Consider the following 14,900-nt stretch of genomic DNA (forward strand, 5'->3'; position numbering starts at 1 on the left):
GGCTTCTGCGCTTGCGCAGTAGATGACAGTATTCTATTCGCTGCACGCAATATCCAGTCACGTGATCCGTTCCCATGGAAATTGTACACGGAAAAAGTACACAGGTAGACATCGCTGAGAGGAGTCCATCGGCTGGCTGCAGGTGTAGTGCCTTTATCCTTTTTCTATAGTGACTTCATGGAACAGCTGCTGCCAAAATATCAAACTTTCTCATATTTATTGTGACTCCATTCCTTGCTCAACTCAGTGAAAGGAAAACTATTTTATCTAAGCGCTGAAAAAGCTGCATTATACAAATTGATCATTCACTGACAGCAAGCGGAGATCTAACAGATGATAAAATACTAAAATGTATGGAATATACTGAAAGGCCGCACTGGATTTCTTTATAGGGCGATTATGACTTCTACAGTCATGGCCAAAAGTGTTGGCATCCTTGAAATTGTTCTTGAAAATGAAGTATTTTCCCCAGAAAATGATTGCAATGACACATGTTTATTTACTTTGTGTGTATTGGAACAACACAAAAAAAAAAAGAGAAAAAGGCAACTTGTACCTAATCTCACACACATCTCGAAAAATGGGCTGAATAAAATTGTTGGAACCTTTACAAAATTGTGGGTAAAGAACTTTGTTTCTAACATATGATGCTCCTTCAAACTCACCTGTGGCAAGTGACAGGTGTGGGCAACAGGAAAATCACACCCAAAACCAGATAAAAAGGGGAGAAGTTGTCTCAATCTTTGCATTGTGTGTCTGTGTGTGCCACACTAAGCATGGAGAACAGAAAGAGGAGAAGAGAACCAAAATTTGTTGAAAAATATCAGCATCTTTAGGTTACAAGTCCATCTCCAGAGATCTTGATGTTCCTTTGTCCACGGTGCTCAACATAATCAAGAAATTTACAAATTGCACTGTAGCTAACCTCCCTGGACGTGGAGAAAAATTGATGAAAAGTTGCAACATAGGATAGTCCGGACGGTGGATAAGCAGCCCCAACAAGTCCTAAATAAATTCAAGCTGTTATGCAGGCTCAGGGTGCATCAGTGTCAGCGCAAACTATCCGTGAACATTTGAATGAAATATAATGCTATGCATAGATGACCCAGGAGGACTCCACTGCTGACAAAAGAGACATAAAAAGCTAGACTGCAGCTTGCCAAAATGTACACGAGTAAGCAAAACTCCTTCTGGGAAAGCGTCTTATGGACAGATGAGACAAAAAAAGAACTTTTTGATAAAGCACATCATTCTACTGTTTACCGAAAATGGAATGAGGCCTTCAAAGAAAAGAACACAGTACCTACAGTCAAACATGCTGGAGGTTCAAAGATGTTCTGGGGTTGTGTTGCTGCCTCTGGCACTTGGTGCCTTAATTGTGTGCAAGATATCATGAAATCTGAAGATTACCCAAGGATTTTGGGTTGCAAGGTAGTGCCCAGTGTCAGAAAGGTTGGTTTGTGTCCTAGGTCATGGGTCTTCTAGCAGGACAATGACCCCAAACATATCTCAAGAAGCAACCATAAATGGATGGAAACAAAGCGCTGGAGAGTTCTGAAGTGGCCAGCAATGAATCCGAATCTAAATAATATTGAATACCTGTGGAGAGATCTTAATTGCTGTTGAGAGAAAGCGTCCTTCAAATATGAGCGACCTGGAGCAGTTTGGAAAAGGCGAGTGGTCCAACGTTCCAGTTAAGAGGTGTAAGAAGCTAATTGATGGTTATAGGAAGCGATTGATTGTAGTTATTTATTCCAAAGGATGTGCCACCAAATATTAAGTTGAGGAGGCCAACAAGTTTGCCCAGCCCATTTTGGGATTTTATTTGAAATTATGTCCAATGTGCCTTTTTTCCCCTTTTTTTGTGTTGTTCCAATACACACAAAAGAAATCAACATGTGTAACAAAACATGATTATTACAATAATTTTCTGGGAGAAATACTTCATTTTCTGAAACAATTTCAAGGGTGCCAACACTTCCGTCCATGACTATGTAGAAACCCTTTCATGCTTTTTGGGCCCCTGTGATCATAAAACCGGTAGCAGTCTGCAATCAGAAGGCTGGGGATAGTTATACACAGCAGAGGGACGTATCAGACTGGTATGTGCGCACAGAAAGGGTGGTGCGTTCTGCGTAATTCGCTAAAATAGACTTCCCAATCAGTGTGGAATAATGCAGCAACTTGCAAATAAATGCTTCCTCCATTTACAGCATACAGCAGAGCGCAGTGATGGAGCTGAACTCCTGCCCTATTATGCTCGTGTAGCTATGCACTTGTTGATTTACACTGTATTATTAATGCTTTCTCATGTTTGTGATGATTACAGCCTCCCATCATTAGGCAAGTTTATATGTCTGAATAGTCGGACTGCAAGGAAGTCCTAAAAGTTTGCTCCTCTCCCTCAAACATGGCATCCGATGTCCTTTCCATGCCTCAGACCTCCGCGCTGTCCTCACCTCAGCCATTGCAATCTCCGTCCGGAGGTGGTTTGAGACTGCTGAAGCTCAGCCCCATTAAGACACTACCAAGCATTGATACCATAAAGATGCTGGAGCCTGGCCGGAAGAAGCTGACCTCCATAGAAACCCAGAGGGTGGCAGCAGTGCTGGATGAAACGATCAGAAAGCTAGAGCTGGTCAGTCTGTTTCAACACGCCATTGAAAATTTGGATAGGTATAGTGTGGTGTTTGGTTCGGAGCTGACGGGAGCATTGCGGGAACACAAGAGGCTACAGGATAACATGCAAAGACGTCTTCAACGTGGGAAAAGTGAGGAGGACGAGTCCATTGTCCAGTGGTCAAAACCAAATACGGCAGACGGAGCTGACCAGCACTTTGGTGCTCTTCATCAGGGTGTTCAGAGCTCTGTGAGGAATACGTTAAGGGTATTTGTGACAAATCCAACAGCCTGTCAAGCTTTAAGATGTGAAGGAAATGTACGGGATCAGGCCTCACAGACATTGATCCACTTTCTGTCAGAGCTACGGTCATTCCTTTTTGAGAAGCTCCTCACCAGTCCATTAGAGCAGAACGAGAGAAAGCTTTATCTCCAGGAGATTACGCTACGTAACCACAAGAACAGGAACATTGTGACGGCCTTGGAAGAAGAACTGAATGCAGCTATTCTGGACCGTGACACTGAGGTATGCAATTCAATCAGTTCCATTATAAAAGCCCATTCATTTTGGATATTTGCTTGGGGTTACATATATTTGCGTCTACAGGCTAAATTATACATGGTGCTGTTTTTATCCAAATAAGGCTACGTTCACATTTGCGTTGTTGGGCGCAGCGTCGGCGACGCATACCGACGCATGCGTCATGCGCCCCTATCTTTAACATGGGGGGCGCATGGACGGTATGCGTTGTACTGCGTTTTACGACGCATGCGTCATATAGACGCACAAGACAGGGCGCAGAGGACGCTACTTGTAGCATTTTCCCTGTGCTCAAATTCCTGATCTGTAGGATCTTATGACAACGCATGCATCACAAAACGCTGCATTGTGTACATGCGTTGTTGGTTGCGTTGTGTCGCCGACACTGCGCCCAACAACGCAGATGTGAACGTAGCCTAAAAACACTGAGCCATCATGACGGTACATTAAACCAAACTACAACTTAATTTTACCAGCGTGCCGCTGTATTGGTTTCATTTGCCGCTTATTTTATCCCTATGGTTATTTTATGGTTCCCCCATTGATTTTTCACGCAAACTGTATTTATTAGGACATACAGAAATGCTTATTTTTTTTCAATACAGCAGCACAGTCTTTCACAGAGAACCTAAGTGAGAACAGTAGCGAAGGTAATGTAGACGTCACACAAAGACGCTGGCTGTCATAGCTAACCCACACTGATTGTTACTATCATTACTATGCTATCACTCCATAGCTTAGCAAGGCGTAAGAACCAACAAAGTCCTCCAACACCAATAATATAAAGTCATTTTATTCATATACAAAACTTTAAGAACATTTAAAATTCAGGGGATGCAAACCGTACAATGATGGCAAAAGAACGCCAACGCTGGACAAGATATTAGCAGAATTATGCCTTAGGCCAGTCTCACACGTCCAGATAATTCCGGTACCGGAATTAACCATGTCCTATGGGAGGTGGAGCCGCATATTCATGACTGTAATCGGCGGCCCCACGTGACCGCTCATACAGTAGAAGGTGCGGCCAGGAGAGGAAGCAGCGACAGCCAACGAGGGAGCTGGGTGAGCATTTTCAGAACAGCGGGGGGGGGGCGCACGGGGGGGGGGGGGGGCGCACAGGGGGTGGGGAAATGGACCTTTATTTTAAACAAGAAAAACCACAAAAAATGGATTATTCATATCTTCTGTACAGCAAAGGCTGCTGCACAGAAGAATATGAATGGCGGCTTCAGCACCAGTGGGGGGGGACAGTGCTTACTGGAGCGCTGTCTCCTGCACGGCACACGGATTGCACACGGACAACGTCCGTGTGCGGTACGTGTTTTACACGGACCCATTGACTTTAATGGGTCCGTGTAATCCGTGCGCTCCCACGAATACTGACATGTCTTTGTGTTTGGCACACGGAGACACGGTCAGCAAAAAAATCAATGACATCTGCACAGATGCATTGATTTGAATGTGTCTACGTGTATCAGTGGCTCCTGTACGTGAGGAAACTGTCACCTCACATACCGGAGCCACTGATGTGTGAAACCGGCCTTAAGTAGGGCAATATAGGGTATGCCACATCCTACAATAATGATACAACCAATCTAGGCAAGAATGTATACAAAATCACATACAAAAAATAAATAAAGTGCATAGTGCAAAAAGCGATTTAGTTAATCGTACAGCTATAAGGTGTCTGAAAAAAAATGAATAGCATTATTAGTATAGTGCCAAACCAGGTTCGTAATTGAAGGCAAAAGATAGAAAAAACACAAAAAGTAATATCATTATAATGTATAACCTTCAGAGAGAGATAGAACCCATAATGATGTGCACACCATAACTCGGGTATCCAGGTATAATCAGCATTTCTATCCTATATCTTCCTCAGAAGGGGTGCATATAAGATCAAAACCTGCATTAAGGGGTACACTGGACGTGTACTTATTTCAGGTAACTATAATAACTCTGGTTTTCTTCATCTGATATTATCATCTTTATACCTGGATACCCGAGTTATGGTGTGCACATCATTACGGGTTCTATCTCTCTCTGAAGGTTATACATTATAATGATCTTACTTTTGTGTTTTTTCTATCTTTTGCCTTCAGTTACAAACCCGGTTTGGCACTATACTGATAATGCTATTCACTTACTTGTTACTGTGCATTATCATATGTTTTCAGACACCTTATAGATTAACTAAACCTTTTTTTGTATTATGCACTTTACCTTCTAATATATAATTGCCTAGAATACTACTTCCTGCAATTTGTGCCAACTTCCGTGGCTTTGTCCGGAGCTAATGTCTGGAGCTAATGTCCGGAGCTAATGTCCGGAGCTAATGTCCGGAGATAAGTGACGTCAACAGTGTCCAGTGTCTGATTGGTTGCCGCCTGCTGCGAGCGACCAATCAGAAACGCGCCGTACTGTGACACACTCCGCCCGCCATTTTGGTGTGATTTTTGAATTTTTACCTCACAGCAAGTTTCTACTGCGTGGAGGCGGGCCCAGTGACGTTGCTCTTCAAGCTCCTGCCGAATTTCGTCAAAAAAATGATAATACCATTTACCAAAACTATATATATTTAGTTGTGAAGTGGTTCAGTGACATTTTCACACCAATTTTGAACTTTTGTTTGGTGTTTTCTCCATATACTGCCTATTATTTTTGTTCTTTCTTACTATTATTTATTAATTGTATTATTCTTACACTAGATGGCAGCCCGATTCTAAAGAATCGGGAGTCTAGAATCCATATATACTTTATTTATTCAAATGTAAGAATAATGTGAAAATGTCACTGAACCACTTCACAACTAAATATATATAGTTTTGGTAAATGGTATTATCATTTTTTTGACGAAATTCGGCAGGAGCTTGAAGAGCAACGTCACTGGGCCCGCCTCCACGCAGTAGAAACTTGCTGTGAGGTAAAAATTCAAAAATCACACCAAAATGGCGGGCGGAGTGTGTCACAGTACGGCACGTTTCTGATTGGTCGCTCGCAGCAGGCGGCAACCAATCAGACACTGGACACTGTTGACGTCACTTATCTCCGGACATTAGCTCCGGACATTATCTCCGCACATTAGCTCCGGACATTAGCTCCGGACATTAGCTCCGGACAAAGCCACGGAAGTTGGCACAAATTGCAGGAAGTAGTATTCTAGGCAATTAATCTCCGGACATTAGCTCCGGACATTAGCTCCGGACATTAGCTCCGGACAAAGCCACGGAAGTTGGCACAAATTGCAGGAAGTAGTATTCTAGGCAATTATATATTAGATTTGAATAAATAAAGTATATATGGATTCTAGACTCCCGATTCTTTAGAATCGGGCTGCCATCTAGTTAGTAATAATACGATTTGTTGATTCGCCACTGTGCATTTATCATATGTTTTCAGACGCCGTATAGCTGCACAATTAACTAAATCGCTTTTTGCACTATGCACTTTATTTATTTTTTGTATGTGATTTTGTTTACATTCTTGCCTAGATTGGTTGTATCATTATTTTAGGATGTGGCATACCCTATATTGCCCTACTTAAGGCATAATTCTGCTAATATCTTTTCCAGCGTTTGTGTTCTTTTGCCATCATTGTATGGTTTACTTGCATCTCCTGAATTTTAATTGTTCTTAAAGTTTTGTATATGAATAAAATTACTTTATATTATTGGTGTTGGAGGACTTTGTTGATTCTTACGTCTTGCTGATTCACATGCGGTCCTCCGTGTGTATTTTGAGGCCACCATCATCATTAGCTCACTGATAAATCAGAAATAGTATCTACTATATAATTGTCTAAGGGTCACTTCTGTCTGTCTGTCTTTCTGTCTTGTCTGTTACGGATATTCATTGGTTGCGGCCTCTGTCTGTCCTGGAAATCCAAGTCGCTGATTGGTCGCGGCAAAAGAGCCACGACCAATCAGCGACAGGCACAGACCGGAAGAAAATGGCCGCTCTATACTCCCCTCAGTCAGTGTCCCCGGCGCCCGCTCCATACTCCCCGCTCCATACTCCCCGCAGTCAGTATGCCCAGCGCCCGCTCCATACTCCCCGCAGTCAGTGTCCCCGGCGCCCGCTCCATACTCCCCACAGTCAGCGCCCACTCCATACTCCCCTTCGGTCACCGCTCACACAGGGTTAATGCCAGCGTGGTTGAAACAAGTTATCACCGATCCATGGGCTCCACAGGATAGGTGATCGCTTAGATCAGACCATTAGAAACTACACCGATCGGAAGAATGAGGACGTTTTATCCATGATAGGACACTTATCCCCATTTTAAAATGCAGCAGCAGTTCAGATGTCTGACCGCAGCTCCATTCATTTTCTTTGAGGCTTCCAGAAATAAACAAGAGCAGCCACTTTCGGAATGAATGGATATGTGGTCAAGTCGGACATACCGCTCCAGTCTAATGGGGATAAAAGTTCCACATTCTGCTGACTGGGTCCCAGCAGTCAGACCCCCGCCAAGCAATACATTATCACTAATCCTGTGGAGAGGTTATTACTTTTTTCACAGGAGAATCCCTGTAAGTGCATCTCTGACTCTGTGATCCAAGTACAGTATGTAATCTCTAATGGACATAAAGAATCTTCTCCTAATAAATATCAGAGAGAACAGATGACTGCCATATACAACACAATCCACTATACCAAGACCAATAATACCCCATACAGGGAAGAAACACCATGAACAGCTCACATGGTGACTGAATAATACTACATAATACCAGCATATAGGCACCAAATAATACCACATACAAGGAGAAATACCGCCACAACACATCTAGATAAGTTCGTGGGGGGGTCTAGTTTCCAATATGGTGTCACTTGTGGGGGGTTTCTACTGTTTAGGTACATTAGAGGTTCTGCAAACGCAATGTGACGCCTGCAGACCATTCCATCTAAGTCTGCATTCCAAATGGCGCTCCTTCCCTTCCGAGCCCTCCCATGCGCCCAAACGGTGGTTCCCCCCACATATGGGGTATCAGCGCACTCAGGACAAATTGCACAACAACTTTTGGGGTCCAATTTCTCCTGTTACCCTCGGGAAAATACAAAACTGGGGGCTAAAAAATAATTTTTGTGGGAATTTTTTTTTTTATTTTTACGGCTCTGCATTATAAACTTCTGTGAAGCTCTTGGTGGGTCAAAGTGCTCACCACACATCTAGATAAGTTCCTTAGGGGGTCTACTTTCCAAAATGGTGTCACTTGTGGGGGGTTTCAATGTTTAGGCACATCAGTGGCTCTCCAAATGCAACATGGTGTCCCATCTCAATTCCTGTGAATTTTGCATTGAAAAGTCAAACGGCGCTCCTTCCCTTCCGAGCTCTCCCATGTGCCCAAACAGTGGTTTACCCCCACATATGGGGTATCAGCATACTCAGGACAAATTGTACAACAACATTTTGGTTCCAATTTCTTCTCTTACCATTGAGAAAATAAAAAATTGGGGGCGAAAAGATAATTTTTGTGAAAAAAAAAGGATTTTTTATTTCTACGGTTCTGCATTATAAACTTCTGTGAAGCACTTGGTGGGTCAAAGTGCTCACCACACCTATAGATAAGTTCCTTAGGGGGTCTACTTTCCAAAATGGTGTCACTTGTGGGGGGTTTCTACTGTTTAGGTACATTAGGAGCTCTGCAAACGCAATGTGATGCCTGCAGACCATTCCATCTAAGTCTATATTCCAAATGGCGCTCCTTCTCTTCCGAGCCCTTCCATGCGCCCAAACGGTGGTTCCCCCCCACATATGGGGTATCAGCGCACTCAGGACAAATTGCACAACAACTTTTGGGGTCCAATTTCTCCTATTACCCTCGGGAAAATACAAAACTGGGGGCGAAAAGATAATTTTTGTGGGAAAAAAATTTTGTTTTATTTTTACGGCTCTGCATTATAAACTTCTGTGAAGCTCTTGGTGGGTCAAAGTGCTCACCACACATCTAGATAAGTTCCTTATCCAAAATGGTTCCTTTTTCAAAATGGTGTCACTTGTGGGGGGTTTCAATGTTTAGGCACATCAGTGGCTCTCCAAACGCAACATGGCGTCCCATCTCAATTCCTGTGAATTTTGCATTGAAAAGTCAAACGGCGCTCCTTCCCTTCCGAGCTCTCCCATCCGCCCAAACAGTGGTTTACCCCCACATATGGGGTATCAGCGTACTCAGGACAAATTGTACAACAACTTTTTGGTTCCAATTTCTTCTCTTACCATTGGGAAAATAAAAAATTGGGGGCGAAAAGATAATTTTTGTGAAAAAAAAAATGATTTTTTATTTTTACGGTTCTGCATTATAAACTTCTGTGAAGCACTTGGTGGGTCAAAGTGCTCACCACACCTCTAGATAAGTTCCTTAGGGGGTCTACTTTCCAAAATGGTGTCACTTGTGGGGGGTTTCAATGTTTAGGCACATCAGTGGCTCTCCAAACGCAACATGGCGTCCCATCTCAATTCCAGTCAATTTTGCATTGAAAAGTCAAATGGCACTCCTTCGCTTTCAAGCTCTGTCATGCGCCCAAACAGTGGTTTACCTCCACATATGGGGTATCGGCGTACTCAGGACAAATTGTACAACAAGGTTTGGGGTCCATTTTCTCCTGTAACCCTTGGTAAAATAAAACAAATTGGAGCTGAAGTAAATTTTTTGTGAAAAAAAGTTAAATGTTAATTTTTATTTAAACATTCCAAAAATTCCTGTGAAACACCTGAAGGGTTAATAAACTTCTTGAATGTGGTTTTGAGAACCTTGAGGGGTGCAGTTTTTAGAATGGTGTCACACTTGGGTATTTTCTATCATATAGACCCCTCAAAATGACTTCAAATGAGATGTGGTCCCTAAAATAAAATGGTGTTGTAAAAATGAGAAATTGCTGGTCAAACCCTTATAACTCCCTAACAAAAATAAATTTTGGTTCCAAAATTGTGCTGATGTAAAGTAGACATGTGGGAAATGTTACTTATTAAGTATTTTGTGTGATATATCTCTGTGATTTAATTGCATAAAAATTCAAAGTTGGAAAATTGCAAAATTTTCGCCATGTTTCCGTTTTTTTCACAAATAAACGCAGGTAATATCAAAGAAATTTTACCACTACCATGAAGTACAATATGTCACGAGAAAACAATGTCAGAATCACCGGGATCCGTTGAAGCGTTCCAGAGTTATAACCTCATAAAGGGACAGTGGTCAGAATTGTAAAAATTGGCCCGGTCCATAACGTGCAAACCACCCTTGGGGGTAAAGGGGTTAAGGGGGCCTGTGCCCCTAAAAACCGCAGACTTTTTTTTTAACTTTCTTTCTTCTACCTATTTTCCTCTCCTCTTCCCAGGGAGAAGGGCCCACTGGGGATATCCCCAATACTCCGCCAGGCCAGTCCGACTCTGATCGGGGAAAAAATGAACTTAAATCTTCTCTGGATCACCCTTATGACTAAAAGGCACCAGCTCATAGTAGGATGTAACTTCATTTTCTCCCAGTAGCAACACTTTCAGTATTGCGGCCAGGCAGCATTTTAACACTATTTACCTGTAGATTCACACTATATCTAAAGGTAAGAAGTGTATTTGGACATGACAAGTTCCCTATAAGAATAGCATCCTCTAGATTCCAAAGACATACTGATAGGGAATTTAGATTGTGAGCCCCATCGGGGACAGCGATGATAATGTGTGCAACCTCTGTAAAGCGCTGCGGAATATGTTAGCGCTATATAAAAATAAAGATTATTATTAGAATCCGCATCTCTCACTTCCACCTTTACTTGTGCTGCACCAGTTTTCTGGAATGAACTGCCCCAGACAGTGTGAATAATTTTCTACAGCTTTATGGCTACCCAAAAACACATCTGTTAGACAAGCCTATCACACTCTTAATTCATCTTTTATGTAGTTATCCCACTTAGGTTTTTTTTTTATACAATTTTTGTATCTCAGCGTCTGTATGCAAATTCTATACCACAGCACACATGTGAAAGATTTCCTATAAACTTCTGAAATAAATAGTATTGTATTACAAAACTGTTCCTGTTATCTCTAGATCTCAAAGAAAAATGAGATTATCCGGCAGCTTAAGATCAGCCTGCATCAGTTGGAAAAGTTTTCGGAAAATCAGGTGAAACGCACAATGCAGGAGGCAGAAAAGCAGCAGAAGTCAGATTGCCGAGCGTCCGAAGGGAAAATTGCAAAACTTCAACAAGAGCTGCAGCAACTGATATCACAGCTCCATGGTGCTATTGCGGAGAACCGCGAGGTAGAGCTGAGCCTTCGAAAGGTACGTCTTCTGTATTGTATCCTTAGAGTTCAGTAGCTACAATTAGGTTGTGATCAGTAATAATAAAATACAAATTCACATTACAATGTGTAGTTACATAGCAGTAGTGTGCCCTGTTATTTTATATAGACAGAATTTTGTAACTTCTCTAATTTTATAGAAAAAATATAAAGTGGAAACTGAGATTGAGAACTGGATACAGACATATGATGGTGACATGGGAGAAAAACAGGTATGAAAATTAGACTGCGGTCATATAATTTCCTTCACAATTATTTAATTGTGGGATGACTGTTTTTGCTTTTATAAGCCATTTAGATACTTTTAGCCAATAAATCCATTTCAGCCGTCAATGCTTTGTTCTCCATTAGATAAGTATTGCTAGATGTATCTGGAAGTGGCTCCTCACCTTTTTTCTACGGCAGTGGACATGCATTCTCCGATCTCCTGTTCCTTGTGGAGAAGAATGGGTGTTGTGTTCATCACTATGTAGAAATCTGAACTTTGGCCACTTTATATAGGTGTTGAAAGAGCATAAAATATACAAAAATGCAATTTACTAATTAAAGGGATTTTCCACTATTATTATTATTTATATAGCACCATTAATTGCATGGTGCTGGACATGACAAAGGGGTTACATACAGAGTTATAGATGTCGTTTACAGTAAACAAATTTACAATGACAGACCGGTACAGAGGGGAGAGAACCCTGTCCTTGCAGACTTACACTGCTCTGACAACCTCTTCTCACTACTTATGTCCCCGGTAAAATATTAAAACTTATACTCTGCAATTTCGGCTCTACCTCTCCCGGGGCTTGCATGACATTGTTATGCCAGGTGATCTCTGCTGCCAATCGGCGCTGGCTTCACTGACTCCCCCATCAGACATCCGGAGGAGTAGCCGTTACATTGTTATCCCATGCAAGCCCAATAGAGCCAGTGCCGACACCGCTAGAACGGCGCCATTCCCAGACGTGAATATAGGTGTCATTATTTTACTGGGGGGGGGGGGGGACTCGGACTAAAAAGGGGTTGTCTGAGTAATGTGTAATTAATCCCCTTAAGGTTTTTAGTGATTACCACTAATTCCTCAATATAGTGAGTGATGCAAATTATAACAGAAACAAACGCTAGCCCCTGCTTGGTGCTGTAGGGGTTTTACTCACTTGGGTGTGACGTGAGGAAAACAGGAGGCTCGTTCCTTTAAAAGTTTATGTGGGTTTATTGCTTCATAAACCCCAGAAGCACAAACAGAAAATAAACAGCCTTTAGAATAGGCAAACAAAGTAATGTCCATAGCAGGGATCTGCTCAGCCAGGCCTGTGGGCACACAGGTTGGGGTAGTGTCCAGTACTCAGGCTCGGTCTGGAGCCAAACACACAGGAGGCCTTCTCCCTCCCAATACACAGACCATGTGCCAAACAACAGCCTCCATTATATAGGCTGTAAAAACACCCAGAGGTGAAGTATGTGGGTAGCCAGACCCACCCATCTCTCATAGCTACCCACAAACCAGTCTCAGGTGCACCAAACGGACCTCCCTAGTGCTTACGTGCACTAGAGAAAATACTCTGGATTACATCACAGAGAGCAGCCATCTTTGTGACACATACCACCCATCGACTACGCGGCTGTTAGCCTTCTTACAGTGCATATACCTAGTGGTGGCACACGGCTGTTGAAAAATGTGCCAAAGTTCTTAAGGGGCTCAAGGCACTTCGTTATGGTGGATCTTACTCCCGCGCTCTCTTCATCTAGACTGGAGTACAAAAATGTCAGTCTTGATAAATCAGGGATAATGACTTCAAAGTAAATGCCTAAAAATAAAATCGAATTCCTTCCTTTCTGCTCAACCACAGGCGGAGTTAGAGGAAGTTGAGGGGATGTATGAAGAGGAGAAGGCCCAGCTGGCAGAGCTGAAAGAGAAGCTGGCAGTCCTGGAAGTGGAATATGTTCAGATTATGGAGGAAAGACAACAGGCGCAGCTGAGAAAAGAAGAAGAAGAAAGGGAGCTGGCCAACATGAACCGGGCAGCAGTAGTTATCCAGGCACATTGGAAAGGGTACCAAGTTCGCCGGTCAATGAAGCCCAAGAAAAAGAAAAAGAAGAAAGGAAAAAGTACAAAAGGGAAGGCCAAAAAAGGCAAATCTTAAAACGGTATAGAAGAAAAATCTTGTACACCAAATTTCACAATGCATGCAAAAGCTTTCATTTTTTAACATGTTATCAAATACCCCTCCTTAATTACAGATCTCGTCCCCCTGCCCTCCTCTATAATGCTTTTATTATAATACACAGGGAATTTAACATAAAGACACTATAACGATGGTAAATCCAAGATGGTTTTATTTGTATTTCTGAACACTGAAGGATGTATGTCTCAATAAAGTCTTGTTGGGTTGGAAAAGTTTGTTTATGGGATTGAGGAACGGCTAGAAGGGTAAACCTAATAGCTACAGATCTGTACATCTTATTAGGATTATGAAAGAAAATGTCAGAACAGTCATTTGGCAAGTGTATGAATGAACTGCAAACTCTCCAAAGCTCTCTGTAGTATCATAGAAACAAAAGGATGGACTAGGAGTAAAATTCAGCTCTGGCATTTGGAAGCACATAGGCCCATGTTGGTTCTGTCCCCTTCCCCAGATTAGGGTCTCTATTATTTATATTACCCTGCCTGCAGGAAATCAAAATTTACTACAAATCCTACATTTCCAATACTACAACTTTATAAAATATTGCAATATAATAGACACATAATACCACAAGACTAAAACAAGATATTACCAGCATATACAGTTTTGATACCGCCATACTGGTCATTAATCACAACCACTGTACTATGACTGATATTACCACCACATAGTGATCATATTATAGAAAAATCAGTCCTACACCAGTGCTCAGCAGACCTTACACAGGTGCTTCTCAGTAAATTGGAATATCATCAAAAAGTAAATTTATTTAAGTTCTTCAATACAAAAAGTGAAACTCATATTACTTAGTCATTACAAACAGAGTGATCTATTTCAAGTGTTTATTTCTTTTAATGTTGATGATTATGGCGTGGCGTGTGAAGGTGTTAAAGGTAGTTTGCTTTTACCAAACAGTTTTACTTGTCTTATCGAACTACTGCATTACAAGAGCACATTCAGAGAAGAGCTACAAGGACAGTGAGCGGACTGCAAAGTATGTCTTGTGTAGTCTTCTTACAGAGGTTGGACAGGCATCTGAGTGAGATGGTTTAGTGAATCCTGCATTGAGCAGGGGGTTTGACACGATGACCCTTGAAGTCCCTTCCAACTCTAACATTCTGTTGGGCTCTTAACTTGATTATTGCACAAAAATACTTTCCTATTTAGCTAGTGTGTGCCTCATTTGCTAAATCCTGTTTCCTGCCTACGTGTGTCTTTTCCTCTACTACTCACAGTCAATATTTGTGGGGGGCTGCCT

The 14,900-nt window shown here is 42.0% G+C and overlaps 1 protein-coding gene across 1 annotated transcript; it reads left to right on the forward strand.

The window, feature by feature from the left end:
- Positions 1 to 75: 75 nt before the first annotated feature.
- On the forward strand, positions 76 to 13,854 carry IQCD (IQ motif containing D). Its single transcript, XM_069759864.1, has 5 exons — positions 76 to 142; positions 2,330 to 3,145; positions 11,209 to 11,442; positions 11,603 to 11,674; positions 13,307 to 13,854. Exons 2-5 carry the CDS (start codon positions 2,411 to 2,413, stop codon positions 13,598 to 13,600), a joined length of 1,335 nt encoding a protein of 444 aa, XP_069615965.1. The 5' UTR covers positions 76 to 142; positions 2,330 to 2,410; the 3' UTR covers positions 13,601 to 13,854.
- Positions 13,855 to 14,900: the final 1,046 nt, after the last annotated feature.

This window comes from Ranitomeya imitator, chromosome 1 (genome assembly GCF_032444005.1).
Source record: "Ranitomeya imitator isolate aRanImi1 chromosome 1, aRanImi1.pri, whole genome shotgun sequence".
Classification (NCBI taxonomy): Eukaryota; Metazoa; Chordata; class Amphibia; order Anura; family Dendrobatidae; genus Ranitomeya; species Ranitomeya imitator.

Bases quoted from the DNA above. Each gene is read 5' to 3' on its own strand.
- IQCD (XM_069759864.1), top strand. From the start codon at position 2,411: ATGGCATCCGATGTCCTTTCCATGCCTCAGACCTCCGCGCTGTCCTCA. The intron at 3,146-11,208 runs GTATGCAATTCA...TGTTATCTCTAG, and splicing joins TTCTGGACCGTGACACTGAG to ATCTCAAAGAAAAATGAGAT. The intron at 11,675-13,306 runs GTATGAAAATTA...GCTCAACCACAG, and splicing joins GTGACATGGGAGAAAAACAG to GCGGAGTTAGAGGAAGTTGA.